The 26,961-nt window shown below is 60.0% G+C and overlaps 8 protein-coding genes across 8 annotated transcripts; 3 read left to right on the top strand and 5 right to left on the bottom strand.

Moving 5' to 3' along the window:
* Positions 1–154: 154 nt before the first annotated feature.
* TRAVEDRAFT_23090 (uncharacterized protein) lies at positions 155–3,819 on the top strand (the record flags this gene model as incomplete). Its single annotated transcript, XM_008043580.1, has 4 exons — positions 155–326; positions 384–434; positions 485–2,838; positions 2,893–3,819. The coding sequence occupies 4 exons, from the start codon at positions 155–157 to the stop codon at positions 3,817–3,819; spliced, it is 3,504 nt and encodes a 1,167-aa protein (XP_008041771.1).
* Positions 3,820–3,889: 70 nt separating this feature from the next.
* Positions 3,890–6,281, bottom strand: TRAVEDRAFT_60488 (N-acetylhexosaminidase; the record flags this gene model as incomplete). Its single annotated transcript, XM_008044317.1, has 13 exons — positions 3,890–4,061; positions 4,118–4,246; positions 4,301–4,361; positions 4,416–4,452; positions 4,510–4,550; positions 4,609–4,693; positions 4,758–4,806; positions 4,859–5,222; positions 5,273–5,293; positions 5,351–5,500; positions 5,560–5,611; positions 5,662–5,699; positions 5,751–6,281. 13 exons carry the CDS (start codon positions 6,279–6,281, stop codon positions 3,919–3,921), a joined length of 1,701 nt encoding a protein of 566 aa, XP_008042508.1. The 3' UTR covers positions 3,890–3,918.
* A 529-nt stretch (positions 6,282–6,810) lies between these two features.
* TRAVEDRAFT_31118 (60S ribosomal protein L10) lies at positions 6,811–8,096 on the bottom strand. Its single transcript, XM_008043646.1, has 5 exons — positions 8,057–8,096; positions 7,820–7,919; positions 7,523–7,761; positions 7,224–7,469; positions 6,811–7,169 (listed from the first exon to the last, which is right to left on the bottom strand). The coding sequence occupies exons 2-5, from the start codon at positions 7,907–7,909 to the stop codon at positions 7,094–7,096; spliced, it is 651 nt and encodes a 216-aa protein (XP_008041837.1). The 5' UTR covers positions 7,910–7,919; positions 8,057–8,096; the 3' UTR covers positions 6,811–7,093.
* Positions 8,097–8,342: 246 nt separating this feature from the next.
* TRAVEDRAFT_153786 (uncharacterized protein) lies at positions 8,343–9,652 on the top strand. Its single transcript, XM_008044316.1, has 4 exons — positions 8,343–8,740; positions 8,796–8,927; positions 8,980–9,293; positions 9,358–9,652. The coding sequence occupies exons 1-4, from the start codon at positions 8,437–8,439 to the stop codon at positions 9,481–9,483; spliced, it is 876 nt and encodes a 291-aa protein (XP_008042507.1). The 5' UTR covers positions 8,343–8,436; the 3' UTR covers positions 9,484–9,652.
* A 542-nt stretch (positions 9,653–10,194) lies between these two features.
* Positions 10,195–10,956, bottom strand: TRAVEDRAFT_86601 (HET-domain-containing protein; the record flags this gene model as incomplete). The annotated part of the gene is made up of 1 exon (XM_008044315.1): positions 10,195–10,956. A coding segment is annotated over one exon (762 nt), but the record flags the coding sequence as incomplete, so codon positions are not given.
* A 5,067-nt stretch (positions 10,957–16,023) lies between these two features.
* On the top strand, positions 16,024–19,340 carry TRAVEDRAFT_66579 (uncharacterized protein; the record flags this gene model as incomplete). Its single annotated transcript, XM_008044314.1, has 5 exons — positions 16,024–16,045; positions 16,096–16,267; positions 16,324–16,388; positions 16,440–16,597; positions 16,647–19,340. The coding sequence occupies 5 exons, from the start codon at positions 16,024–16,026 to the stop codon at positions 19,338–19,340; spliced, it is 3,111 nt and encodes a 1,036-aa protein (XP_008042505.1).
* A 2,951-nt stretch (positions 19,341–22,291) lies between these two features.
* Positions 22,292–23,894, bottom strand: TRAVEDRAFT_23085 (uncharacterized protein; the record flags this gene model as incomplete). The annotated part of the gene is made up of 4 exons (XM_008043579.1): positions 22,292–22,408; positions 22,434–22,439; positions 22,508–22,641; positions 22,778–23,894. The coding sequence occupies 4 exons, from the start codon at positions 23,892–23,894 to the stop codon at positions 22,292–22,294; spliced, it is 1,374 nt and encodes a 457-aa protein (XP_008041770.1).
* A 1,144-nt stretch (positions 23,895–25,038) lies between these two features.
* TRAVEDRAFT_31116 (fructose-bisphosphate aldolase) lies at positions 25,039–26,813 on the bottom strand. The gene is given in 10 exon segments (XM_008043645.1): positions 25,039–25,186; positions 25,247–25,334; positions 25,402–25,479; positions 25,538–26,135; positions 26,198–26,350; positions 26,408–26,454; positions 26,557–26,561; positions 26,574–26,586; positions 26,636–26,695; positions 26,744–26,813. 10 exon segments carry the CDS (start codon positions 26,765–26,767, stop codon positions 25,176–25,178), a joined length of 1,077 nt encoding a protein of 358 aa, XP_008041836.1. The 5' UTR covers positions 26,768–26,813; the 3' UTR covers positions 25,039–25,175.
* Between the last annotated feature and the right edge of the window lie 148 nt (positions 26,814–26,961).

Raw genomic sequence — 26,961 nt, 5'->3', positions numbered from 1 at the left:
TGCTACCGCAGCACTTGCTTATGTCTCACGGGGTTGCCTACCCCTGCGCGCGAGGTTTCGAAGCTTCGATGACAGGCAAGCGTCTGGGAGTATATCAGGATCCAAGTGTATGTGATGTGCCCGACTGTGCTTCACCATCCGCCCCCTTCATCTCATGGCTCACCCGCTTGTCTGGCCAGGAACATATTTCTTCTACCCCATCGGAAACACGCCTGCGGTATGTCTGACCCGGGACCTCGCTCCCGAAGAATCCGCGGATGTCGTGCTGCTTGGATGCGGTGACCCCCGCCATGTGCTGTATACTGTTTTCTCCGAGCCCGATGCTTGTGAGTTGCACGATCCAACTTTATCTCTCGTAACTGACCATTAGATTCCATTCATAGCTCCTCGCAAGTTGGACTTCACCTGCTGTGATAATGAACCGGGTGTGCTCGGTATGTAGTAGCGTCGGTGAAATGTGTTCATCTACTCACACTTCAAGCAGCTCGTAACGCCTTGTTGTTCAGTCTCATCGCGGAAAACATGTCACAGCAAACGCTTTGGAACATCTTCTACCATCTGTACCTTGACGATGGCTCCCTTTCCGTCCTGCGCGCACAGTGCAAGAAACTCGTCGACGCCTCTGTCACCGCGGCATCATGGCGCTCGTCCCCGTATGGCTCCTATCTGCGAGTTTTCACGGATCACACCCTGGTCGAACTTCGTCGCCATTGGTCACTGTATATTGCCATGCAAGACCTGCCCCCCTCACGCCTCGCATCGATCCGCGACGGATACAAGAACGTGTTCAAACAGTCCCGCAACTTCGATACTCCCCTGACAGCCGCACGTTCTGCCGGCCCCACGATTGTCCGCTCATTGGTATCAACAGATCAAGTCAAGAACTATTGGAAGACCGGGACGACGTTCTCAGACCCAAAGCAAGTCGCCCTCGCGAAGTCCCTCAATCCCACCTTCGCCTACTCGCTGTCCGGCGAGGGCTGCACAGTACACTACGCCACCGACCCAATGTCGACGTTTCACTCTGCCGCACTCTTTGGGAACTCCAAAAGCGATGTGAGGCCTACAAACCTGGTGAAAGCCGCGCAGGCACAGTTCTCTCAGTGGTGTGACGCCTTCCGTAGCGCTTTGACAAACTTTACACAGACTCCTCGCATCCGTCTGTGTCTCGCGGAAGCGACCGCCTTCTGCCGGTCCCTCAAGGCATTCCGAGAGAGCGGTACACTGAACGCGGGCGTCCCTATCGCACAATACAAGACTCAGCTACTACGTCTATCCACGGAAGAGTACGTTCGCGATGAGGCTCCCGCCACGTTCAACGTTATTGAGACCTCCAACCTCATCGACTACATCGGCCTGCTCAACATCCTCGTTGCGGCAGTCCCTTTGCTCTCTCCCTCACCGTCTAGTGTGCTCTACACGGAGTCGTTGCATTTCAAAGGCGAGGACGCTACGAAGGAGTTCGCGGACCTTCTCTATGCCGATATCGGGACTGTGGGTTTACTCCTCGACTTGTGCCCTATCGACTACCTGTCTGGCTTCACCTCCCGCTCTAACACACACGAGCTTATCTTGCACAAATTGGCCGGAGGGAATGTAACTCAGTTTCACCAGGTGACGACGTGGAAGCGACCCGGCTCCTGCGACAGCGAGATCGCTCTTCGCGGCGGTCGTCTGCGCCTCCCTCCCGTGCTCGATACGCGCCAACTCGGGACGCTTCTCTTCGACATGTACCACGCAGTCTTCGAGCAGGAGGACGCGCGGACGTTCTTGCAGCAGAACCAGGCAAACCTGATGAGAGCTATGGCCTCGTCGAACCTCATCCACTACATGCGCGAGGGCTTCGCCATGCTGCTCAAGCTCGTCCGGGAACGCCTCCGTATACCGCATGAGCAGTGGCTCGAGGTCATGGACCGGTTCCTCGACCTAGAGGAGGCCGACCAGACCATGCCCATGAACACCGTGAACCGCAACGACCTCTACGCCCATCTCCACCGGCAAGGCGTCCACACTGTCGATTTCTACAAGACAGACAGAATCCCGCGGATCGGACGCTTCGCTGGCTGGGAGACCGTCCCACCCGTCGTTCGTGTAATCCTGTCGGTGCCGCGCGAGAAGATCACGGCGTTCGAGAACGCGGCTCGGGCCTCCAACGTCGCCACGCCACCGCTGCACTGCGACATCCGCGGGAAATGGTCGCACAACATCTTCTGTGCCGTGCACGTCGCGTGGGGGCGGGCCATCTCCACAGGCACGAAGAACAGCCCACGCGTGCTCTTCGAGGAGGACCCGGAAGGCTGGAGGGGCTCGATGCCGCTCGTCGTGTCGTTCTGCGTTCCCGCGATGCTCCTCACAAACATCGAACCGCCAAGCAGCCTCAGGGTCTGTCTCTCCGTGCGGAGCACGACCGGCACTGCTCTTTTGACGAGATACTTGGGGCTCGAGCTCGGCATCTTCAGCGCCAGCCTCATGGACGAGGAGCATGTGTTCGTCGTCCCCGAGATGTCGTTACCCAGTGTCGACTTCGAGGCGCCGCTGGGACCACTCCTGCGACCAAACTCGACTCTCCGAGACCACGTCGGAACGCAGCAGGCAGTATTCGTCGAGCTCGACGAGCAGTGCGAGCTCATACAGACCCTAGCGAGTAAAGTCCTTGTGGAAGCTCCCGACGTGAAGCGCGAGTTTGGCACGGCCGGTGCTACTCCGCAGATCACACAGACGTCACCGTGCTGCATGCGTCTCGCTGTCGCTGGCTACTCTCAGGACGTTGTTTTCCCCTTCCCGGTGATCGGAAGCCAGAACAAGCTTCGCCTAGCGCGTAAATCACTATACATCGAGGTGAGCAGCATATTCACGTCCCAATCTTCGCCGATCTGACTTGACCGACACCAGGTTGTGGTGCCTGTCGCCGGACCCTTCTTGAAACCCGACGGGATGAAGCTGAACCCCTTTCCGGTCATAGGCTCAGGCAGAGCGCTACATCCTTGGAACATCCACCGCCTCGCGCTATCCCGGCTCCCAGTGCTAGACTCGAGCGCGCCCCGGATGGACGAGTGGCTCGGCACACACGTCGGCTCGATGATGTCGACCCGGGAGCGCACGATGCGCAAGAAGCACCGCGCCGACGCGCTGATGTTCGTGAAAGACACCATCCACGCTGCATTCATCAGGTCCACGGGTATTCAGGGCGGCCGCGCGCAGCGCGTCTTCGCGCTGCGGGACGAGCAGACGAACAACTGCGACACGATCTTCTTCGTCTCGGACGTGCGCTTCGACCTCCATTCGCACACGATGGTCTGCGACGCCTACGTCCTCCCGCTCACGCACGCGATCATGCCCAAAATCGAGCGCTTCTTCGGCAAGCTCGTGCTGGGCGGGGACATGGCGAACGTGTCCGTCTTCGAGGGCGAGATGCAGGCGTGGAAGCAGCTCATCCCGGCGTTCGTCGAGCGCTGTCGGATGTGGGAGCACAACGACGACTGCGAGTATCTGAGGCGGCAACAGGCGCCGTTGACGGTGGAGATGGAGGCCGACCCGCTGTGCAGCTGCGGCAAGGGGCAGGATGTGGAGGGCTTGCTCAAGGTCGAGCAGTGGCGGAAGTACGCGCCGTACGTGACGCGCATCGCGCTCTCGCCGCTGTTCGCGGTGTCGTACCTCGAGACGGTCGGGCGCGATCCTGCGGCACACAAGTGCTCGGTGTGCAGAGGTCGTGGGCAGCCGAAGCTCAAGGCGTGTTCGGGGTGTTCGAAGGTGCGGTACTGTTCGCAGGCATGTCAGAAGAAGGACTGGCCTCGTCACAAATCGAAGTGTAAAGCATGATGTCCCGGTACTTTCTTGACCCTGGATCTCTGTTTCTGTTCGGCGATGTTGTACAATATGCACATTTTTCCGTTTTCACTTGGACTCGGGTCGCCGCCGCTAAGAATCAAGGTCGCATTCCCCAGGCCTCAAAACGCACCACTTCGGCTGCAGCGCGATGGCGTTGACACCCCTATCGACGAAGCGGTAGCGAAGCTCGTTCAGGCGCGCGAGGGCCTGAGTACTGCTCGTAACGTTGGCGTCTGCATAGGCTATAAGATTATGTCCTCTTAGTCTAGTGGAATTGACTAGTACTCACTGAAGCGAGACGAGCCGTCTGGAAGAGTCGCGCCAGTCCAAAAGACCTCGGCACCCGCCGCAAGACGCGGCCATACGATGGGGTCGAGGTTCTCCGGCGAGGATTGTTCGCTCCAGAGTGGCATTTGGCCTGTACAAGAAGCACTTTAGTATCAAGGCGTCCGTCTGAACAAAACATACTGACCACCTAGAACGAGGCTATGCTGCTCCGCCGTCAGGTTGGCGTACGGATCGAAGGAGTACGCCTGTTCGGGCCGTTTTCAGTCCGGCGTTGTACGCGAGCACGAAAGAATACACACCCTCTGCCAGGTCTTGAACGGATCGCACCAGCTATTTCTGTGACCATTGCTATAGGGTAAATGACGACGCGCAGAAAATAACCAGTCGGCCCACCCAAGAACGTCGTTCCCTATCCATTCGCCTGCGCCGCAATCCTGTGCGCAGTTGAGTGTGGGCGATGTACCCAGAGAGCTAGAGCGCCCGTCTACTGACCAGATAGAAGTAGTTCGAGGGCTGGTGGATCATGCGGAGGCCTCTGGCGGCAACGGAAGCCGCATCCGCCGAAGTTTGCCAGACCCTAAAGGCGAGAGTGCAGTCAGCCGCCAAGCCGGGGTGCGCATCGCTAGTCGAAGACGACGAACACTACAACGGTATCGTTCAAGATGGGCACGTTGTGCGTCAGGACCATGTCTGCAACCAACCGCGTTACTCCAGCACTCCATCATATCAAAGCAAAACTGACCGCTCTTGATAAACGGCGTCTTCCCATGCTCCCTAATAACGCCCTGCACCCCCTTTACGAACTCATCCAGCGCCTCCCCAATCGTCATACCGCGCCGCGCCAGCTCCGCCACCGTCTCCGCGTCCTCCGCCCAGCACGGCAGGTTCACCTCGTCGCCCCCGGAGCTCATCATCGTCCCGGGGAGCGTCGCGGCGACGGACGCGAACAGCGTGCGCGCGAAGGCGAGCGTCGCGGGGGACGCGATGCGCAGCTGGCCCGCGGGCGGCTCGGAGGCGTAGGTCGCCCAGGGGGACTTGGCGGCGCAGGCGATGTGCTCGGGGTGGGCGGCGGAGATCGCGTTGGTATGGCCGGGGGAGTCCATTTCCTGTGGGTGTGGTTTAGAGAGCTGGTTTGTGTTAGCCGAGATGTCCGTACCATGATCACATCGATTCCACGCTATGGTCACAAATGGATGAGCCTGCCGGGACCTTTGAATGATACATGGACGCTTACTTCGTTGGCATACTGTATGATCTGCTGTATGTCGTCGAGGGAGTACACCTCCTTGCTCGAGTACGCGCCCTTCGCAGAAAGTTCTGGAAAGGCGCCCACCTCCAACGGGAAGCTCTGGCTGTCGATGATGTGCCAGTACAGGACACTCAACTTAATACGAGGTCGAGCGAGGGTGAGCGGCAAGCAATATAGACGGCGGTGCCACCAACCTTGACCCATGACATAGCATCCAGCGTACGGAGAACGTCCGACACCGGGTAGCTGATCCGGCACATGAGTAAGTGTAGCAAATCATTGCGCACAACGCTCACAAGTTGCGTGAGGTGTCAAAGGAGAACCCGCGGTACGGCTGCAACCAATCTCAATCAACACCCATGAGTTCGTACGAAAGGTAACATACAAAAGCAGGCTGGTCCGCAACTCGGAGCGGCCCGTCCAGCATGTACTTCGTGCCCGCGCTGTCGTACCACAGCTGCTCGAACGTCGTGAGGCCGCGAAGCAGCCCCAGCGTGCTATTCGCGACGAGCGTCGCGCTCGGGCCTTCGTCGGGGACGCTGAGCTCGTACGATTCGTCCTTGTCCCCGAGGCTCTTCGTAGTCTCCTCCGCGATGCTCCTGGCAGGGGAGCCAGGACGGAGGCCGACTGTGAGCGAGGTCACGATGTGCGCCTTTTTGATAGCCTGCGCATCAGCTGAGGCACGTCCCAGGACCAGTCTCTCGAAGGTGTCGGAGTGTAGGCGGGAGCGAGTACGCGAGATAGCTGAGAGCAGATCTGCAGGTGGATGGGCGACGTCAAGGTGGATCGCGAAGCTCGGAGACAGCTTGACCGCCGCGGTTCCGGACGACAGGGAGCTCGGAATGGGCCACAGTGCTGAAGCGTGCTGTACGAAGAGAAAGCAGAGGACCAAGACGAGCGGGAGATTGGGGACCATGTTGGCCAACGGGACGCAGAACGCGGTCGCAACCCAGCAAGTACAGAGGAGCAGCGAGATAAGTGCTGACGACGTAGTGGTAGCCTCCCCGACGGCATGTCGTACTGCAGGAAGTCCATTGCACATGGACAGATAGAAGACGAGAAGGTCATCCTGGGGCATCGATACGTCCCGCAGCGGGGCGACGAGTGGTCATGCGGGTATCATGCCCGGCTCGACCGCACATGGATGCATGACTGGCGAGGAAGCGTCATTTACGGCTTTATCTATACACGAAGTTACAACCACAGGGCCACCGAGTAAACAAAGCTTGAGACCTACCTGTCGCGATACATAGCATAGTCGGGAACATCGAGCAACCGCGAGTTTGTCTGAGACGGAACCACATGCAGGACGATGGCGACGAGCAGGATATCAAAAATCTGGGACTTTATTGATATCGACGACGACAGACACAACGCTGAGGCGATAAACCCTGCACACTTCACATGTGAGACAAGAACGGTAACAGGGATAAAGATACGACATGCAAGTAATGTACTCATCCGGTGGTTTCCGATCTAAAGCAAAGCTCAGTCCTCGGAGGGGAGTGCAAAGTTCAGTACGAGATGAGAGTCAATCTTTGCCCCATTTCCCCTAGCCATCAACCACGGAGTAAGGTTGATGTAGTGAATAAGGGGCATTGCAGGCGGTCACACGATAAAGAGGGAAAAGAAACGGAGAGCGCATCACGCAGAGATCAGAACGACGTACCCAACAGATGCTCATGTTAGGGCGACACGGGGAGACCATAGAAGTACACGATACATAAATCATGCGCGGAGCTGAGCGCGGAGGTTCGCCTCGAGGGGACCCCTCGGGCGGATGTACTGTACGTAGGCACCATCCCTGAATCCAAGGTCAATACAGCTGACAAAGCCCGAGCCCAAAAAAAGAACGTACTGCAACACACGCTTCTCCTGCTTCAGCTTGACGTAGTCCTCACGGTTGACGTTCGTGAAGCCCCACTTGCGGGAGACGATGATCTTCTGGCGACCGGGGAACTTGTAACGAGCGCGGCGGAGAGCCTCCTGGACGACAGGGGCGTTCTGGTCCTTGCAGCGGATGGAGAGGATGATCTGGCCGATGTTGACACGGGCGACGGTGCCGTAGGGCTTTCCCCACGCGCCACGCATACCAGTCTGAAGACTAAGGACGAGCTTTAAAAAGACGCGGAAATAGGAGTGATCATTTTGACGTACCGATCGGCACCAGCGCAAGACAACATCTTGTTGATACGGATGACGTGGAAGGGGTGGACACGGACCCTCAAGTGGAAGGAGTCCTTGCCGGAGGTCTTGGTGACGTACTTGTTGGCGCAAATACGGGCGGCTTCCAGAGCCTCGCTGGACAGCTGCTCGTACTCATCGGAGACCAAGTGGACGCAGTAGGGAAACTCGTCGACGTTGGCGCGCTTGCGGCCAAGATCGAAAATGCGGATCTGCCCAGCGCATTAATTTCGCCGGTCAAACGACGGCTGGCCGGTTGCTCGGTCTCACCTTGGAGTCGGGGACACCGCGGTTGTAGCGGGACTTGGGGTAGGGCTTGTTCTTGCAGTAACGGTAGCAGCGAGCGGGACGGCGACCCATGGCGACTAGTCTGAGAGCGATTTGTCAGATTTGAGCGTCATCCAGAGGTTCAGAACCCCATCCATCGTCTCCCAGCAGCATTTCAAGGTCCAAACTACACGGAGACGACGGTAGGGATGCGTAGGAGCAGCAGGACGAGATACTCACGGTGGTGGGTGAAGGGGGCGAAGTGGGGAATGGGCACCGGAGTCTCCGCCTTTTGAGAGGGCCTGCGGTCGATGACAAACACCACCGCTGAGTAACTGCGTCCGGCGTCTGTGCCACGCGAGACACTGCCTAATCTGTCATCACGATGGGCTAAGCCATCTGCTTTTGGTAACAGTGGACGACTTTGCTAGGAGCCTGGGACCGGACCGGCCCTGCCGGCGCGGGACCTTCATTGTGGCGCGGGGCCGCCATGGACTCGACGACTCACACTCACTCCGAGACTGCACCGAACCGCCGCTGCGGTCGTGTCAGCAACGTCGTGCACGGTCACGGTTCTCTGGCTGACTGAGCTTGATCTCGGAGTCTCGGAGTCTCGGAGAATGGCAGAGCTACCGCACACACCCAAGCGGAAGAGACCGCGTCGAAAGAATCTCGAGTCCCGATATTTCCCCAGTCCCAAACGCCAGAAACCAGCCGCGCAGGATTCAACGAGTCTTCATCTTCAGCAGACTGCGCAAACGTACCTGCTCGCGCAGCCATGCTGGACCAACAAGTCTCGCTTCTTTCCCCCGTCGAAAGTGGACCTGGATGCCCTCCTCGCTAACCCTGCCTTCCTTTGCTTCTACGAAGCGTTTGTGCTCGCATTGCACGAGCTTTACATGGCGAAACCGATTCTCATTCAAGGTCAGTATTGCGTGTTGTCGTCAATACCCAAAGGTATCACTTACTCGAATATCAGAGCACGTGGCGTCGAGCTCGTGGAAGGTCTTGGTAGCGGTGACCCTGCTCAACAAGACAGCGGGCACGAAGTCCATACCGGTCTTCTTCGAGATCATGGACCGGTGGCCTACACCCGAAGCACTCGCCCAAGGTCCATTGCTTGTCTTCGGCGACAATGCGCCCATTTCTGATTCGCTTGGCAGCACCTAGGACGTGCCTCTACGGGATGATTAAAGATCTCGGATTGGGCGAAACGCGTACGACTCGCATCATCGACATCTCGCAAACCTTTCTCACCAAGCCGCCCATACCGGACCAGCTCTATCGCTCGCGTGGGACGGTGACGCTGCCCGCCGCCGACGGAGCTGGGACGCGCGAGGTACCATACCCCCCAATTGCTGTGTCCCACATACCTGGATCCGGACCGTACGCGCTCGACTCGTACCGCATTTTCTGCTCTGGAAAGGACGAGTGGAAGTCGGTGAGGCCGCGTGATAAAGAGCTCGTGAAGTACTTGGTGCGTACCTGTGCACTAACATCGACACGTCTGCCAACGCTCTGCTGACCGCAGGGCATGATAGGAGTGGAAGTGGGCTGTTGAGGAGTACCGCCAATGGCACCCGCTACACGGCCCTGGGCCCATCATCGACCTCGAATATGTTCGCTCGATGACGGCTGCCTTGACAAGCAACCCCATTTCTCACTAGTGACTTTGCCTTGGACCGTCCCTCTATCCACTCTGCTGCGTTTCTGATTATCCTGACGATGTCTCCTTGCTGTCTGTTGTCGGCTCGTGTGTCACACACGGGCTTATTGTTACGGCAAAGCCCCTCAACTTGCTAGTATTTCTGTATATAGATATCATGTACCACAATCCGAGGTCGCATCCGCTGCAGCCTCCACCGCCCGACGACGTCAAATGCCCCAGGATACCTAGATGACCACGGAAAGTCAGCAACCTCGCGCGGAATGTCGATGACGAAGCAGTGGCCCTTCGTGTGCCCGTGAAACCCGCCGACGCATTCGAACGACGTCGCCGCGCCCCCCTGCCTTCGCAGCACGAGGCCGACGAGGTCCTTCTCGCCTATGGAGGTCGAGGTGTAGCAGGCGAGGATGGCGCAGAATAGGCGCGACTCGGGCCGCGACGTCTCGAGGGGGAAGAGAGGGAGCTGGATGCGGATGCCGTGGTTGGTGTCGTAGAACTCGGGAAACGAGATGACAGGTAGGCGGAGCGAGGCCGTGAGCGACGCTGAGGGCATCGAGTGAAGGTCGGCCGACAAGAGGAAGTTATCTGGAGATGACGCCAGCAGCGGACACTTGCTCACAGGAGGCCAGCGGTGTCGGCGAGACACCGGACCCGCCGATGCCGCGCGCGGGAGGAGGTTTAGTAACGGGTCCGACCGGACGCTGGGCCAGTTCCATGCGAAGATGCTGTGGTCGGGGAACTGGCGGATGATCTCCAGCTGGAGCCGGTGGAAGGCCCGGTCGCCGCCTTCACCATACAGTACCGGCATGTTGACGTCGAAGAGGCCCATGAGCGAGTACGCCCTGTCCTCTGCCCTTGTGGTCTTCCTCTGCGCTGCCCAAGACATGCGCTTCGCAACGCTGTATCCGCCAAGAATGTCGCTGGGCTGGCGCTGCGGTCCTATCGCGCGCCGCAGAACCCAAGTGTCGATTCTCGTGATGGCTGAGATCACCACAGCGAGCCGTTGACGGTTGCCTATCAATCGCCAGTCCTTGGACAAGAAACTGAAGGTAGTCCCATCAGGAGGTGCAATGAGCTCCTGCAGCGTCCAGCCGCGAGTGAACCAGCGGCTCTTGCGGAAAGTAGATTCCATTAAACGAGGATCCTCGCTTGCGTCGACGTCGCCGAGGTAGGCAAGACAGTGAGCCGCACCACGGTACCAGGCAAACATAGAGTTGATCGCCTCAGAGAGCTCCGCGCTGCTCGATTTGTCGATGCAGCAGGTGTCGATCCAGATCCACTCGATCAGGTTTCGAGCGACGGTGCAAGCGAAGAGGATCTTCAGCCAGCCAGGGAGCGTTTTCGCGTGTCGTATGTCCAGCATGTCCGTGAATGTGACCTCGCTCTCGTCCCAGCAGTGAGACAGAATAGCGTAGCGCGGTGGTTGGGATGGGAACTGGCGCAGTTCGAAGGTGGATGTGTGTAGAAGCCACATAAGGGGCCGCCGGCGACTCCGCGCGTTCAAACACAGCCCGTGTTATACTGAACAAAATAATTCAGCGTCTGCTAGCATGGTTTCTAAGACCCATGAGCGACACACCGGTAAAAAAACTATTCCTTGAGGGTTCGCCGCGGGGGGCTTTCGAGGTTGTCAGAGAGTAAGACGATGGCAGTGGACTCAACAATAATCTCCCCATGAGACTCAAGGGACCGAATGTTTGACGACACGAGCTGAGCCACGGTGGCAGGTTCGGAGTTGCAATGTTGAAACGGACGCCGACTCGATTTGTAGAGAAGGAGCTGTTGAGACGCGGAAAAGGCTGATGAGTTCCCGCGGGTCATTGATCTGACCGAGCGCCATTTGTGCAGATCTGGACACCCTGGGAATACAACACCATGAGCGAAATCAGTAGAAGACTGGAGTGCAATGTGGACTTGGTGGGTGTTGAAGGGACGTAGAGAATAATGGATGATACGAGAATATATGTTTTAATAGAAGCAAACAGACGACCGCCTGTCTCTTGAATCACTGCCCCAGAGTCACGGTAGGAGTAATGACAGGACGGTGAATGGTGGAAGTCAACGTCGCGGCCTTCGTCGCGGTCTCAGTATTGGTGCTGGTCGAGTACTACGTGTTCGTGACTGTGTCGATCTCCACGAGCTTGGTGGTCGTCCGGAGCGTCATCGTCACAGACACTGTTTGTCGTGAATGCGGGTGTACATTCGTGGGCTGTGTTACGGTTGCAGTCGATACCGTGCCCGTTGCATATGGCAAGTTTCGATGTCGACGTGTGATGACTTTGTGAGCGCCACGCGGTCGCCGTTAGCGTGCCACTGTATAAGTGGTGCGGTTAGTGACCGTCGCTGTGTCGGTGATTTATGTGTACGCGGGGTGCACGGCGGGTATGGTGTACGTGGTCAGGATGCGGGAGCTGGCTCGAGTGGCGCCGTCCTCGAGATCTGTAAGAAACAGACAAGAAACAGATGAGTGAGATGGCACCGGCGTCGGCAATGGAATTACGTGAGCGATTTAGAAGGGCGCGGTAGTGTGAGCCCTATGGCGGACCTGTGATATATACTTTGAACCCGCTACGCGGTAGCAGAGTCCAGTCAATGCACCTACGAAGGCCTGCACTGCGCTGAGGGCCCGAATATCTGGATTAAAGCCCGGGACAGTTTGTGTGGGGTCGATGACTTCGTAAAGCCCCTAGACACCAGATGAGGATGGACAAAACGTGTATGCGACAGTAGAGAACGCACAATAGACCATTTTGCCATGGCGAATGACTTATCTTGTACCGGGGAACGCAACAACGCACATGCGACTGGCAACGCAGGGTACGCGGCCGCGCCTGCGATCTTGTATAGCGATGCCGTATATCTTGTGAAGTGAGCGGAGTCAATGCGAACTTCGGGGGAGGTGGTTGTCAGAACGGTGGCTCGTCAGACAACAAGCTCTGCAAGCCGAGATGTTCCCATGATGATAGTCCTATATTGTGTACGCGTGTTACAGCACGAAGGTCTGAGGCATAAGGAAACTGCGTACCGCTTTGGCTGGCTCTGTGCGTCAGCGTCGCTTAATGAGCGTGGAGTCCGTCTCTATTGTCGGTATCGCGTGTCGAGTCGGAATCGGATTTCACGACTCACATGGTCGCAGTGCTAGAGTGCAGCTATACCTTTGATGACCTCCGCTGCTCTTTAAGGAAACAGAAATACACATTATGTCGTTACCACAATGTAGACAGTACTGTACCGGTGTTCTCCCACTTGCCCGCTCGCCAGTGATCGTATCCTCCAGTCCATCTGGCGGGGCCCTTCCGTACATATCGCCGGCGAGTAGATTCTAGTCCTGCATGCAGATGGTGAGATCACTGGAATCATTGTAGGCCTGCGTGCGAGATCTGTGTGGGAAGCTGTCATGAGGCAGGGCTTTTGTGTGAGCAGCTGGAGTGGAGACGTGAAGCCGCAGGCGCTTAAGACAACATTGTGAACCGCCGCTCTCTAGTCACTTGCTTATTGTGCAGTCGTCGCACATTGCTACGGGTGCTCCTTCGGCAAGTCCCCATGGTGTTACACATTGTATGCAAGCATTGGGGATGGATACGCCCCTTCGTCATTGTGTGGATCAGACGACGCAGAATGCTATAAATTTACTCATCAGTAGCCGTCCTCGCAGTCGACAACTCCCGCCCTCTTCAAACACTCCGCGCTGTGCGCACACGACAAAGCTGTTCAAGAGGTTCCCCTAACACTGAAGTAAGTCTGCACTCAAAAATTGCGACGGATGACTTACATTTCCGACAGATACGAGCATGGCCTGGCCCGCCGTTCAACTCCCTGCAGACGTGCTATCGCAGATCTTCCACCTGCGTCGCAACCAGGAGTTCAGGGTCTGGGAAATCGATCCAGAAGACCCCGAGGGTGACTGGAACTATCGCGAGCACGGCTTCCGAGCGCGCTGGATCCGCACTACCTGGGTGTGCCGCAGCTGGCGCGATGCCGCCCTCCATACGCGTCAGCTGTGGACGGAGTTCAGCACGCCCCTTGACGTGATGCATCCAGAGGCGATTGGCACGTTCTTGGGCCGCGCGCCAGAGGGGATGCCCCTCCGCATCTATGTCCAACCCGAGCGGCGCCGGAAGAAAAAATTCGCGAACCAGAACAGCGCGAACGCGCTCGAGCACCTCCGACCTTGGGCACACCGCATTGAGTTCCTGTGGCTTTCTATCAAAGACGGGAGTAAGCTCGAAAAAGCGAACGACTTCCTCGGTACGCTGGGACCGGCTCTGCAGACCCTCGCATTTGGGCTCTATGATAAATTCCCCTCGCTTCCTCTTAACATCCACGGATTGCGGAACTTGCGCAAGTTGTACCTCAAGGATTGGGTCCCCTCTGGAGATACCCCGCTCCCGAACATCACTTGCCTCATCACCAACGAGGGCTTTACCGTCAGGCCCCTAGCCTTGCAGCGATTCCTCGCGGCATGTACCGGTCTGGAACACCTTTACATTCGGAACGGGTTGGCCCCACGTCTAGAACTTTACGACCCGTCGGAACTCCCCATCGTCGATCTGCCACAGCTGAAAAGACTCACCATACGCGAGGACCCTCCCGGCGCTGTCGCGGTTGCGCTAACGGCGTTTCGCTTGCCTTCCACGGCTACCTTCGAGGTGGAGACGCTGACTCGCAACCCGTTCGCCTCCCGGCGTCTCCTCCGAACGCACGACTGGCTGCGACACGTTCTCCCCCACAATCTCGACAACCTCGAAGGATTTTCGAGCACAGATACCCTCATAGTGAAGGTCGATGATGTACCCAACGGAACCCACCTCTGTATTCAACTTGAGGGACACGTAGGAGAATGGGACATCGAGCGTTCTTGGTACATCAAAGGAGTCTACACGGGCGGCGCCAGTCTCATGGCCCCCACCGGTACTTTGGGCGGTTTGTCCACGGCATACCTCTGATCGTCCAACCAACGCTCCTTGCGCGGCTGGAGCTGCACTTCGCGGACTGGCTACCTCTTCGGCGGGTGTCGCTGTGGCGGGAGGTGTTCAGCCAGTTTCACGTGTTACACGAGCTCACTGTTGGAGGATGGGAAGCTATCGAGGCCGCAACGCGTACGCTGGAGGACGACCTTGCTCTGCTGCCGGAGCTGTGCGTGCTGCGCCTGTGCATTACCGATACTCCACGCTATCAAGAGGGCTTGGCGGGAGGGGCAATGCTGCGCTGGCTCGTTGCACGCCAGGAAGAGCGAGCCGGCCTAGAACGCCTCGAGGTGAGGCGGGAGCGGGACCTGTCGCCTGAGGCAAACCAGTTGGTGGCTCGCATCGTATCGGAGGCCAAAGCAAGTCTTCCGTCACTTGCTACAGAGATCTGCCGCATAGATTGGTGCGAATCGTGCGGGTGGAAACATGCTACACAACAGCGAGCGACGGGTGGAGGGAAAACAGGAAAGGGGAAGAGTAATGACTGGGGGTGGGAAGCGGAGTCGTCAGACGAAGAGAGCGAGCCGGAAGAAGATACCTCGGGCGAAGACAACATGGTGACCTCGGCCAGCGAGACGGATGAAGATGGCGAAGAGTATGAGGAATTTGAGGAGGCCGAGGAACTTGAGGAGCTTGGGGAGGGCGAGGAGGGCGAGGAAGACGAGGAGTACGAGGAAGACGAGGAGCTCGAGGAAGACGAGGAGGGCGAGGTAGAATCAGATTCAGCGGGGGGTGAAGCAGACGACGAGAGCAACTAGCTTGATAGAATACACAGTGTTCGAGGTATCGGGTTGGTCGGAGGAATGTTTGTGGCGAGAAAGCAACGTCTTAATCCCCCTCAGCGAGCAAACTAGGGGTCCAAAGCCGAAACCAGATGCTTGATATTGGCTAAGCAGGGCGGCTGACAAGGACCCGGAATGCGCAGACAGAATCGGAGGCGGGAGGCAAAGGGAGAACATACGAAGTATATGGGACTCGGAGGGAGGAGAGAAGCGTCGGCTGTACGCGATGCGACGGTCCACATGAGTGGGCGCCTCCGGGTACGCGCACTCGCGCGCGGTTCAAGTCCTGTGCTCTCCAGTCTACCCTCTCTCCCCTATACTTCCGACTCGAAGTCCCCACTCGCTTCCAGGGCCGCCTCGTGCGCCTCGCGCTCCTCCCGCAGCGCGCCCTCGAGGTCCCGGCAGGATGCCAGTAGTCAGCACCTGTATATATAGGGATCCTTCATTTGCCCTGACGTTCGCTCAATGCTCTTGGCGGGACAGCAGAGGCCTTCTGTCTGCGGTGGCCAGCACTTCCGCACGCGCTCGAACCGGTAGGTGGGCATGGGCAAGGACACGTCGGGGGGATGAGCGAGCGAGGAGGGGAACGAGCGGGACTGCAGCCGTTGGCGCCGGGACGCGCGTTGACGCGGTCCACGTGACCCGACGCGTTGAGATGAGTTGCCGGCGCCTGTCTACTCACCCACGCTCCTTCTCCTCCTCGTCCTCGACCCCGTCCTCCTCGCCATCCTCCTCGGCGTCCTCGACATCCCCCTCGGCGTCTTCGACGTCGCTGTTCCTGCTCTCGCCGAGATGGAGACGCGTATGATGTCCAGTGCGTCTCTCAAATCTTCCCCAGTCCCTGCCCTGTGCTCACCCTGGCAGTTCGCGCCCTGTACACCATCAACGGCCACCCTCCATATATGCTCGCCCGTTCGTCCTCAAAGGTCGAGGTGTCCATCATTCCACAACACGCCATTTCTCCTCACTCTCCCCCCGACATCGTCTACGGCAAAGTATCCCTTCGCTCCTGCCTCGACGCCATCTGTCAATCAAGGTCAGTCAAATCGTCCGTCTTCCGTCCTACTCCCTCCAACCTGTTCCTCTCGCTAGCCCGGAGCTTGCACCCACAGGCAACCGCGACTGGTCTGTCTATGTCTTTGATCCGTTCGAGTCTCGTGAGTAGTCATACTACGCGCCCGACGCGCCCTGTGGCTAACCCTACCAAGAGCAAGGAAACAGCGCGAGTCCTGCCCCCGCTGTTGCTGTCGGCCTCGGCTGGCTCTCAGATGCTCTCCGCAGCGCAGACCCTCCCTCTGTCTTCGGCACGCTCATGTCTGATGGCATCCGCGACGACGGCCTCGAAGTCATCTTTTCTCTCAGAGAGGTTTGGTCCCACTTTTTACCACTGTTCTTCCTGCTGACCCCCGGCACAGGGCAATCGTATTCCTCTCCCCCGCGCCAACACTTGGGCCGCTCCGCTGGCTGCAACAGAGAAGAAATCCGCAAAACGAAATACGGGCGCTCTCTTCACCACCGACCCGCTCCGGTGGCCGAAAGAGGAGAAGGAGCGGGCTGGCTCATCTGCTCCGGACGCGACTCGGAACGCCTCCGACAGCCCCAGGATATCCCCATCCGTCCGCCCTCTCAAGCGAAGTGACTCCTCCGCGGCCGATACACCTCCACCCGCCCCTCCTCCCGCTGCTCCAGCTGCGTCTGCGCCCCAAGTCAGCACACCGCAGGCCGCGCTGCAAGCGTTCTTCATGGCTCTCGCAAGCTCACAGCAGAACCAACAGCTCCTCTCCCTCCTCTCATCCATCGACTCGTCCAGCGCCACGCCCAATCCCGACCTCGTCCAGACTCTAGGACGGATGTTCACCGCCGCCTCTGCGCCAGCTCCGCCCGTACCTGCAGCCCCAGCGCCCTCTCCCCCTACGAGACCGAACCCCGCTCCGACCTCGAGCTTCACCTTCCTCTCCGTGCCAGGCTCATCCACCAGTTCCGTCCCCTCGCCCGCGTCGACCACGCTCTCTCCGCCCGCTCACCCGTCGACGCCACCGACCACAGACACGGGCCAGGACGACGACGAGGTGGTGGTGCTCGACAAGGAGAACGTGAACCCCGCCGCGTTCCGCCGCACAGGTCTCGAGAAGGAGAAGGGGAAAGAAGTCGCGCGGCCGCCTCCAGCCCCGCGCAGCAGCACGTCCGAGCAGACACCGCGCCCGCGACCCTCCGTTATCGGGGCCCTTGCGGCATCGAACAGCCGGAAACGCACCCTCAGCGAGATCATGGACGAGCGCGACCGCGAGCGGGAACAGTCGCGCAAACGCACCGCGAGCTCCTCCAGTCGGACGCTGACCTCCAAGCCCAGCAGAAGCTTTCTCTCAAATACGGACGCCGCGTCCGATCCCGGCTGGGAGAACGACGCGTCGCATCGCTCGGGTTCCGCGCCTGGTCCGGCGACCTCTCCGCCACGGCGCTCGCAGTCTGCGCTGCGCAAGCCGTACGTTGTCCCGTCCTGGGCGCGGACCACCACCGCTACACTCCCCCGAAACGCGGACGGCACGTATCTCACGGAGGGCGCGTCGGACGCGGCCCCGTCGGAGGCTCCAAAGCGCAAACGGTCTACGAAGCGGTCTACCGACGCGAAGCCGCGCAAACGGTCCGCAGGGAGTGCGCACCCCAAAGAGGATCTGTCGGGACGCGAATTCCACGGCCCTGCCGTGCTGGTACCGCCTCCCGTGCATGCCTCGGTTTCCGGCTCTCGACGGGGCAACCACGCAAGCACCAGCGCAGCCCCACAAGCAGACCTCCCCCGACCCATCTTCGCGACAGCCTCTCAGGCCCCCATTTTCGCCGTCCCCCTCGCGCCGTCATCCTCGCATAACGTCCTCTCGTCCTCGTCATCGCAGAACATGGACCCGCCCACAACGCCCCCGCGCCGGCGCGCGGCCAGGACGACGAGCGCGACGTTGAGCCCGGAGGACGACGCGCTCAGCTCGCTCTTCACGCCCGAGCAGCCCCGCAGCCCGCGCAAGCTCCCCAGCCTCTACAGCGGCCTCTCCGCCCTCCTCTCCCCACTCTCCCGCGGCGGCTCGTCCTCCGCGCGCAAGCGCGCGCGCACGCGCACGCGCACACACTCCAGCGGCGGCGAGCGCGGGCGCGGCAGCGAGCGCAGCGTCAGCTCGCTCCCGGACGCCCCGCCCCCGTTCTCCGCGCTCACCACGTCCTCCGAGCCGGCGGAGTCGGACGACGTCCCGCTCGACTCGATCCCGATCGCCAGCAGCGACGGAGACGGGGAGCTGGGGGAGCTCGGGCTGCGCGACGGCCCGTCCGAGGGCGGGGACGTGTTCGGGTATGGCGCGCCGCGGCGGCTGCCGCAGTGGGGCCCGGGCCTCCCGCCGTCGTCGCCGCTGCCGCCCTCGAGCCCGATTTTGTCGCCTGCGGACGGCGAGGCGGAGGGGAGCGACTGGGAGGCGTGCGCGGGGCGCGCGAGCGCAAGGGAGGTCGCGGACGCGCTGCCGGACCCGGACGCGACGATCTGCCTGCCGCAGCTCGAGCTCGCGCCGGCGTCGGAGGACGGGGGCGAGCGGGATGGCGCGGGAAGCGAGGACTCGGACGCGATCCTGGCGATGCTGTCGCAGGGGACGGACATGTTCTCGGACGCGGACGACGCGCCGGGCACGCTCGACACGGCGTTCTCGGACCTGTTCTCGATGACGGCGTTCGCGCCGTCTGGCGCGGCGGCGCCCAGCGACGGGTCTGGGTCGGATGCGTACCTCGACGGGCTCGCGATGGACATGGACCCCGAGCTCGAGGCCGCGCTGTACGCGAATCCGGAGCTGTACGGGATGCAACCGCCGGACGCGGGGGCGGCGGCGGCGAGTGGGGCGGCGGCGGGCGAGATGGACTTCAGCGAGTTCTGGGCGTTCATGAAGCCGGTGGTGAGCGAGGGCATGGTGCCGACGTCCGTGCCTACGGATCCGTTCGGCCTGGGCTCCGCTGGGGACGGCGAGGGTCCGTCTGTGGGGACGGGCGAGGAGGCGGGTGGGGAGGAGGCGCTGCTCGCGATCGACCCGTTGAGGGTTGCGGAGAATGTGCAGGCGCTGTTGTCGGGGTGTGCGGTGTGATGGGTGTGTTGTCGTGTAGGACTCGGAGTTGGGATCCTGTTGTGTGTTGTGCGTTTTGTGCATGTGTTCTCTGGTACATAGCATGTTTGTGTCTGTCATCGTCATAGGTTATGTTGCAATATTTACAGCAGTATGTCGTCAATCCATTACCACGTTGTGTTCCCAGCCAATATTGTTGTTGAGCATGTTGGCAATGAGTAGATCTGACATAGAAACAGATAAGATAGCAGAGCAGACGTCTACGATCACAGCAAGAAGAGAGAAAGCAAACATAGGCGGGTATTTGGGCGTCATAACCTCGTGGATGCGTCGTAGCAATAATTGTACACTTCTTCCTTCTCCCCCTCCAAGAACCCCCGCCCCCTCCGTCGTGTTCAGCAGCAACAGCACCCCTGTGGTCTTCAAGAGCGCACCGTGAATCGTCAATATTAATATCGCCAACGCACTCGGCAGCCCCAAACGCGCACGCGCACGCACCCACAGCACTCGTCGCAACACGGTTCACAGCACAGATCCCGACAGCAGTTCGTGCAGCACCCCGGCTGCCCCGGCCGCCGCATGAGGCGGTGGTAGTAGATCGGCTGGTTGCGGTAGATCATCGGCGGCTGCGCCATCGGCTGCGCGTACTGGGGGTATATCGGCGCCATGCGCATCTCGGGGGCTGCCCACCCCAAACGCACGAGCGGGTCAGCATGCGCAGATCGCGAAGAGAAGAGGAAGGGGAGGGAGGGAGGGAGGGGACGCACAGTCGTAGTAGCTCCCGGAGTAGCTCGCCGCCGGGTACATCGGCGGGGACGCACGCGCGGGCCAGTAGGTCGAGAGCGGTCGTTGGGGCGCGTAGTACATAGAGGGTGAATTGTTTACGCCTGGGGGTCGCGGGCCAGAGCAGGAGCGAGGGTGGGCGGACGGGGAGAGCGGGGGGCGCAGCAGGCGTGCGCACCCTGAGGCGCGTCGGTATTTCTGGCGAGGGCCCCCGGGCGTAAATGGATCGTCGCCCGCGCATCTGGGCCGGCCGCGCACGGATGCGTAGCGCGAGAGGACAGAGGAAGCGTTTCATGAAAGCCATGCTGCAGCGTGGAAAAGGAGGCCGGGCGGGAAGGGGAAGGTGCGGCCCCTGCGCGCGCATAATGAAAACACGTGGAGGGGCCATGGGTGCAGACGGAGGGCGCGGCGCGCGTGCAGAATGGGCTTCCAAGGGCGTACGTCAAGCGGGGGCAAGTCTGATGTTCACCGAGATATGGCGCTGTCGTTGAAGCGCGAGCTTTATGGGCGGCCAACTTGACGCAGAGGGGATTGGGAGTGGGTTTAGCCTCTGTCGAGGGACGCTATGCCTGTGAGAAGATCGAATACAAGGTTTGCCGCGAAGAATCGAGGGCAATTTGCCTATCGCCGTGACGGCGGTCGAAGAAGGACGGGCGCTGCCATAAGTCAGCTATCTCACGTCGCGTACCTTCATTACCGCGGCTATCGTGCCTACACGGGTGCCGTGAGCACTTTGACCCGCTGTGCGGCTTTGAAAAATTTGACCGGGAAAGAACATAGTCAGTACGTCAGCGTACGTAGGATATGGGATGGAGGGGCACGTACCACGGACTGGGCGACGAAGGCCGCGCCGAAGACCAATTTCCGCGCAGAGCGTGAGTGACTTGCCAGACAGTACTGTGGACTCACACTGCGCTAGGCGCAACCATGGGAGTTCCTAGCGGCGGGAGGTATTACCAAACAGAGGCTCGCAAGTGAGATGGAAGGAAGAGTGATGAGGGATGGGACGAAGGGGGCACTTAAGTGAGGCTGTGCATTTAAATGTGGATCTTACCTTTACAAAATAGAAAAAACCAGGATTGAGCTCTGCCACACTTCAGATGCGTCTGTGCACACACACCTGAGATCATTGGCCACCAGACGCAGACCTACTCTATCCTCAAGTGCGCCTTGATCGTGTCACCCAGGCCCCTTCCTCCTCGAGCAGCCTCTGCAGGATATATGTGCGCAGCCCATGGACGCACGCCTCGAAGCCCACGGAAGCACGCCCGGAAGGTCGCCGCATCCTCGGGGAAGTCGAGACACATCCACCTGGCGCGCTGTCGTTCCGGCTGGTGCATCGTCACCTCGAATCCCCGATGAGCGCGGCAAGCAGCGACGTAGATCGCGCATGATGTGCAGGGTGCCCCTGAGAGCCCGATGTACGGGAGCGTGGGCTAGCCGTGCGTGCAGAGATGGGAAAGAAGGGCGCATGAGCGGTGGGTATGCGTTGCCAGCCGGTCAGGACTTGCCAAACGCATATGTGGCATGTATGCTGCCATATGAGCAGTGCAGAGCAAAAAAAGAGTGTTACACATACCGGAGATGAAGCGATCAATTTGTGGCATGGAGCAGGTGGGAGTCTACGGTCAGGTTACCGTCATCTGGCGGAGACACACAGCGTCGAAGCGGTCCCGCGCGCACCAACTCCTGCAGGTACCTGATCTCCTGCTCGAGTTTCTGGAGGCACCGCTGTACTCGGGCTGTTCGAGATGCCCTAAGGCAGTTCGCTCGCCGTCAGATGGATCGTCACGGGTGTCAGCGGGGGCGCCCTGTAGGCAGGCGACGAGGTGGCTGAACGAGGCAAGCTAGTCGAATGGCGCGTCGGCGATGCGTGCACGGATGAGGTTCAGCTCGACAAGGCGGAGGGTAGCGAGGGCGAGTTCCGGAGAGCCATTTGTCATATGCGAGTTCTAGAGAGTATAGAAGCTTTATTAAGAGAGGCGTCGACAGCGGCGCGGATGCTGGGGAGGCGGGTGCAGATGTCGTTGACGTGGTCGACGACGGTAAAAGGTACTTGTTCCGCGTCTTCTGCGATACACAGCTCGATGCGCTATAGCGTCCCAGGAAGGCCGCGAGTGCGACCGGTTCGTTTGGCGCACAGACGGCGAGTGAGGCGAGTGTGTCGAGTGCGGCTGCGCCGATGCGGTTCAGCAGGTTTGGGTCGGGCTCGTGTAGTACGCGGTCAAGACTCGAGGCGGATAGGAGCCGGCGACCGGGTTGAAATCGCGGAGTGCCGCCGCAAAAAGCGAACTGGTGGAGAAGACCTTCGGGTGGATTCATATCACTCACTGAGGCCTGAGGGGGGAGAGAAGAGTTGTTAGTAGTTGTCAGATCATCGATCGAACGACTCTTGGTGAACATACATGTAAGAAATTGCGCGAGTTATAAGGGCTTGACACGACGTCTTCTTCAGTAAGCTCGTGGACCAAAATTAAGCCGGTCCTGTTGCGGCCTCCGTTTTGTTCATCCCGCCTTCCATCGCAGCTGGTGGTCGAGACTGGAACAGTGTACGAGCGTGGATAGGCGCGCGGCCAGACAGCGGGTGGAGTCACGTGTGGCGCGTCTCGTCGCGTCGCGTGCACTGGCGCCTCTTTGCTCTCTCCCTCCTCTTCCGGAAGGTATCATATCTCCACTGGCATCTTCCGGCTCGTCCTCTTCATCAGGCTGGCTCTCCTCATCTGACGACGCCTCCCATTCCCAGTCCGCATCCTTCTCCTGCCCCGTTTTTCCACTACCGCACGAATAGCACGCCCACTTCTCATGTACCTCTGTCGCGAGCGACGGGACCTGCGTTCTGACCTGCAACATGAGGCGGTGCGCGTACTGGACGGCGTCGTCGGACACGTACAACCCACACACGACCTCCACCCTCTTCAAGCCCGTCTGCCCTTCGTAGCGTGCCGTGAGCCATCGTATCATGGTCTGGCCCGTCTGTTCTTCCCGATGTTGCGGCAGCTCTTGGACGCAGAGGCACAGCATTTCTAGCTCCGGCAGCAGAGCAAGGTCGTTCTCCAGCATGCGCGTCGCCGCTTCGATGCACTCCCATCCCCCTATTACGAGCTCTCGCAACACGAGAAATGCGCCGAACACCTCTCGCCACAGCGACATCCGGCGCACGGGCAGCCAATCCGCGAAGTGCAGCTCCAGCCGCGTAAGGAGCTCCGGCTGAAAGACCAGAGGCAGGCCACCGAGAAACCGCCTGAAGTATCGGTGCTGGGCCATCATCTCCACGCCTTCCCGGTAGGTTCCTTTGAGGAACCAGTGCGGCTCGGATCCCCATACGCCCGGGTGTCCGTAAAGCCGAAACACGACGTGGGGAACCTGGTGGTCGACATCGTAGTCGGGCATGTCGTCGACGCGCAACGTCAGGGAACGGGTTCCGGAGAACACCTCAAGATCGTCCAAGTTCGGGACAAGAATACACTCCAACCAACCCTGCGTCCGGAGCAAGCGCCGGACTTCGGACGGCTTGTACAGGTAGCTCTCCAGCTCGAACGTGGCTGCAGGGGGGAAGCGAAACGCCACTAGCGCTCGGGCGGCTGCTAAGGGAGCATCCCTGCGGACGGAGAGCCATTGCAGGTGCGGCAGGTCGACGACGGGGAGGTCCTCCGGCTCGTAGTTCTCCAGGCGGAAGGCGCACCCGTCCGAGATGAGCAGCTGCTCTACCCCAGTACACGTCGCCAGGAAGCGCAGCAGGGAGAGCGACCGCGCCTCGATAAATGTCTCTTTGAAGTACTTGAAGGATGCCATCGGTGGCAATCGGGTGAGGTCAGGCTAGTGACGTTCATATTGTGCTAGCGGGAACGACGCAACGCTGACAATGGTGTACTTGTGTTTAGACGATTTGTAGTGCCCATCAAAGGTCACGCACTGCGGAAACATTGCACCTTGAGGATACGCCCGGATACCTCCGCCAGTACGCTACCAACCCACCGTGTGAGGGAGAGACGGTGGCGGTGTTAAATATCGCGCTACCGACAGCGCGCCGACGCAGATGGGCCAGTGTGGTCCATCCGCATCCCTGGCTGCGTCCACGCGGAACAAGAATCTAGGCCTGTAATTCAGCTCCGTGAAACGTGGAACGGCGTGTTCAGACGTACGTACGAACACCCATGCACTAATGCAGGCCCGCAGGTCTCTGTGAACCTCACCAGCGCCAACATCCATAGCACCCTCGACGCGGACACGCCTGGGAACCTCCGCACACCGAGTGGGTCGACTCAGACCCGCACCCACCCCCCGCCGCGCTCTCGGTTTTCTCCCTGTCCCTGACCAGCTCTGTGTACGGCATAAGTCACAGCAGATCTATGCGCCCTGCCCCGCGTGCCCCATCCGAGCCGTCACTCACACAGGCTCAAGCTCAAGCGCGGGCGATCCCAGCACCCCGGGCCCGACCCACGCCCCTCCCCCGCAGGCGGCGATCGCGCCCACTCCCATCTGTCTGCTCCTCAGGCTCTCGCGGCAAGCCTGGCGGCCGCCGGCAGGGACTCGGAGGCGAGTCGAAGCCTGTCGAAGCTCCGTAAAAACAGTGGCGGCGCAGCTAAATTGTGAGGGTGGGAGGCCGCGGCGGCAGCGGGGAGCGAGGTGCGGCGGGAGTGCGGGCGGGGGCTGGCTGGGCGCGAAGATTGCACCAGGGGCCTGAGGGGGGGCTCGGTCGCGGAGCTGCCGCTGGTGTAAAGATCTTCGCGCGCGCGCGCCCACACATCGCTGTCAATCTCGCCCCTGGGCTTGGGGCTGGGGCTGCGCGCGGAAGCGGGGGCGTGCACCTGTCAATGTCAATGGCAGTTTTTACGCGTGGAAGCGCGCCGGCGGCACGGCAAGCGGAAGCGGGTGCAGAAGCAGGCATTGGGGCAGGGAGAATGGAGTGCGCGGGCGCGGGCGCGGCGGGGGGTATGGAAACACTAGAGATGTATTCGGGGATAGGGATACAACGCTAACTTTCTGCTGCTCTGCTTCTGCTTCGTCCTTTTGCTACACCTGGTTCGTGCCAGCGCCGACGCCATATTACTGCTCGTCTCATCTAGGGGGAAATTACAGGCGGTCTGCGCGCGCGGTACGGGTTAGCGGGATACATATGGACAGAGGGGAAGAGGGGCGCGTACTGATGTTGCCGAGGTCGGTGCAGGCCTCCTTGACGCGCGCGACGAGCGTCTTCTCGCCCTCGCGCACCCAGACACGCGGGTCGTAGTACTGGTGATTGGGGCGCAGTGTTAGCGAGAAGAAAGCAATGTGGCACGGGTGCGCGTGGGGCACATACCTTCTTGTTCGGCTTGTCGGCGCCTTCGGGGTTGCCGACCTGCGACTGGAGGTAGCCGGACTTGTTTTGGACAAAGTCCTGTGGGAGAAGCAGAGTGTGAGCGTGACATCGATGAAATGAGGGCGCGAAGACATACGCGGATGCCGGTGAGGTACGCCCACTGGGTGTCGGTGTCGACGTTCATCTTGACGACGCCGTTCTGGACGGCGGTCTTGATCTCGTCCTTGGTGGAGCCGGAGCCGCCGTGGAAGACGAGGAAGAGGGGCTTGGTGGTCTTGCCACCGAGCTTCTGCTCGGCGTAGACCTGGTGCTTGTTGAGGAGCTCGGGGTGGAGCTTCACGTTTCCGGGCTTGTAGACACCGTGGACGTTGCCGAACGCGGCGGCGATGGAGAAGTTGGGGGAGATGGCGGAGAGGGCGGAGTAGACGTCGAAGATGTCCTCGGGCTGGGTGTAGAGGCGCGAGTTGTCGACGTCGGTGTTGTCTACGCCGTCCTCCTCACCACCGGTGATGCCGATCTCCATCTCGAGCCAGAGGCCGAGGGGCGCCATGCGCTTGAAGTACTTGACGCAGGTCTCGATGTTCTCCTCCTTGGACTCCTCGGAGAGGTCGAGCATGTGCGAGGAGAAGAGGGGCTCCTGGTGCTGGGCAAAGTACTCCTCGTCGGCGGCGAGCATGCCGTCGAACCACGGAAGGAGCTTCTTGGCGCAGTGGTCCGAGTGGAGGACGACGGGGCTGTTAGTGCGGGCAAGAAGTCAGCGGAGGCATGTGATTGGTGGGAGACGCGCGGGACGTACACTCCGTAGGCCTTTGCGACGGCGCGAACATGGTGCGCAGCGGCAACGGCACCAGTGATAGAGGCTTGCTGCTTGTCGTTTGCGAGGCCCTTGCCGGCAAAGAAGTCGGAACCGCCCTGGGAGACCTGGATGATGATGGGGGACTTGATGTCACTTTGGGGTGGTCAGGACAGGGTCGATCGAGGGGGGAAATGAAGATCAGGGACGTACCGGGCGGCCTCGAGGACGGAGTTTGCTACGGAAGAGGAGGTGACGTTCTGGGAAAACGGGGATGAGTACAGGAGTTGGTGGGAATGGAAGGCGGACGTACGATGGCCTGCAGATGGGCGCGATCCGGGTTCGTAAGGTTATGGTGGGTGAATGGGTGTACCACTTACAGGGATCGCAAACTAGATGGGGGGTTAGTTTGGTACTGGGTCCGAGCGCGTGTGTACATGCCTGGTTCTCCTTTGCGTACTGGAACAACTTGCGGACGTTGTCTCCGGTGAGGACGCCGGCCTAGACGAAGATGAGTGTATGCTGGAATCATTGCGTCGCAGCACGCACAGGGACGATATCGAGAACACCCATTGTATATGGAAGTAGAGTAGGGAGGTGGTGGTTTGAGGGAGAGAGCGGATGAGAACGGTGGACGGAGGCGGAGAGGCGAATGGTAGATATCGATGCCGCGCGCCAAATCGGGAAAACGATACCCGCCGCGGCTCGCCCAGACTTTCCCCCAGTCCCCGCCCCGTCCAAGCCAGTGCGGACTCTAGGCGTGCGCC

The sequence above is a fragment of the Trametes versicolor genome (genome assembly GCF_000271585.1).
Source record: "Trametes versicolor FP-101664 SS1 unplaced genomic scaffold TRAVEscaffold_10, whole genome shotgun sequence".
Taxonomy (NCBI): domain Eukaryota; kingdom Fungi; phylum Basidiomycota; class Agaricomycetes; order Polyporales; family Polyporaceae; genus Trametes; species Trametes versicolor.
Note: the sequence above shows the minus strand (reverse complement) of the source record. Positions and strands in the feature narration are given on the sequence as shown.

Excerpts from the sequence above, each read along its gene's own strand:
- TRAVEDRAFT_31118 (XM_008043646.1), bottom strand. The coding sequence starts at position 7,909 with ATGGGTCGCCGTCCCGCTCGCTGCTACCGTTACTGCAAGAACAAGCCC. Across the intron at positions 7,762-7,819 it reads GCGGTGTCCCCGACTCCAAG|ATCCGCATTTTCGATCTTGG; the intron begins GTGAGACCGAGC and ends TGCGCTGGGCAG. Across the intron at positions 7,170-7,223 it reads CAGGAGAAGCGTGTGTTGCA|GGATGGTGCCTACGTACAGT; the intron begins GTACGTTCTTTT and ends CCTTGGATTCAG.
- TRAVEDRAFT_153786 (XM_008044316.1), top strand. The coding sequence starts at position 8,437 with ATGGCAGAGCTACCGCACACACCCAAGCGGAAGAGACCGCGTCGAAAG. Across the intron at positions 8,928-8,979 it reads ACCCGAAGCACTCGCCCAAG|CACCTAGGACGTGCCTCTAC; the intron begins GTCCATTGCTTG and ends TTCGCTTGGCAG. Across the intron at positions 9,294-9,357 it reads AAGAGCTCGTGAAGTACTTG|GAGTGGAAGTGGGCTGTTGA; the intron begins GTGCGTACCTGT and ends AGGGCATGATAG.
- TRAVEDRAFT_31116 (XM_008043645.1), bottom strand. The coding sequence starts at position 26,767 with ATGGGTGTTCTCGATATCGTCCCT. Across the intron at positions 26,696-26,743 it reads GTGTTCTCGATATCGTCCCT|GCCGGCGTCCTCACCGGAGA; the intron begins GTGCGTGCTGCG and ends ATCTTCGTCTAG. Across the intron at positions 26,136-26,197 it reads GTCGCAAAGGCCTACGGAGT|CCCCGTCGTCCTCCACTCGG; the intron begins GTACGTCCCGCG and ends CCGCACTAACAG.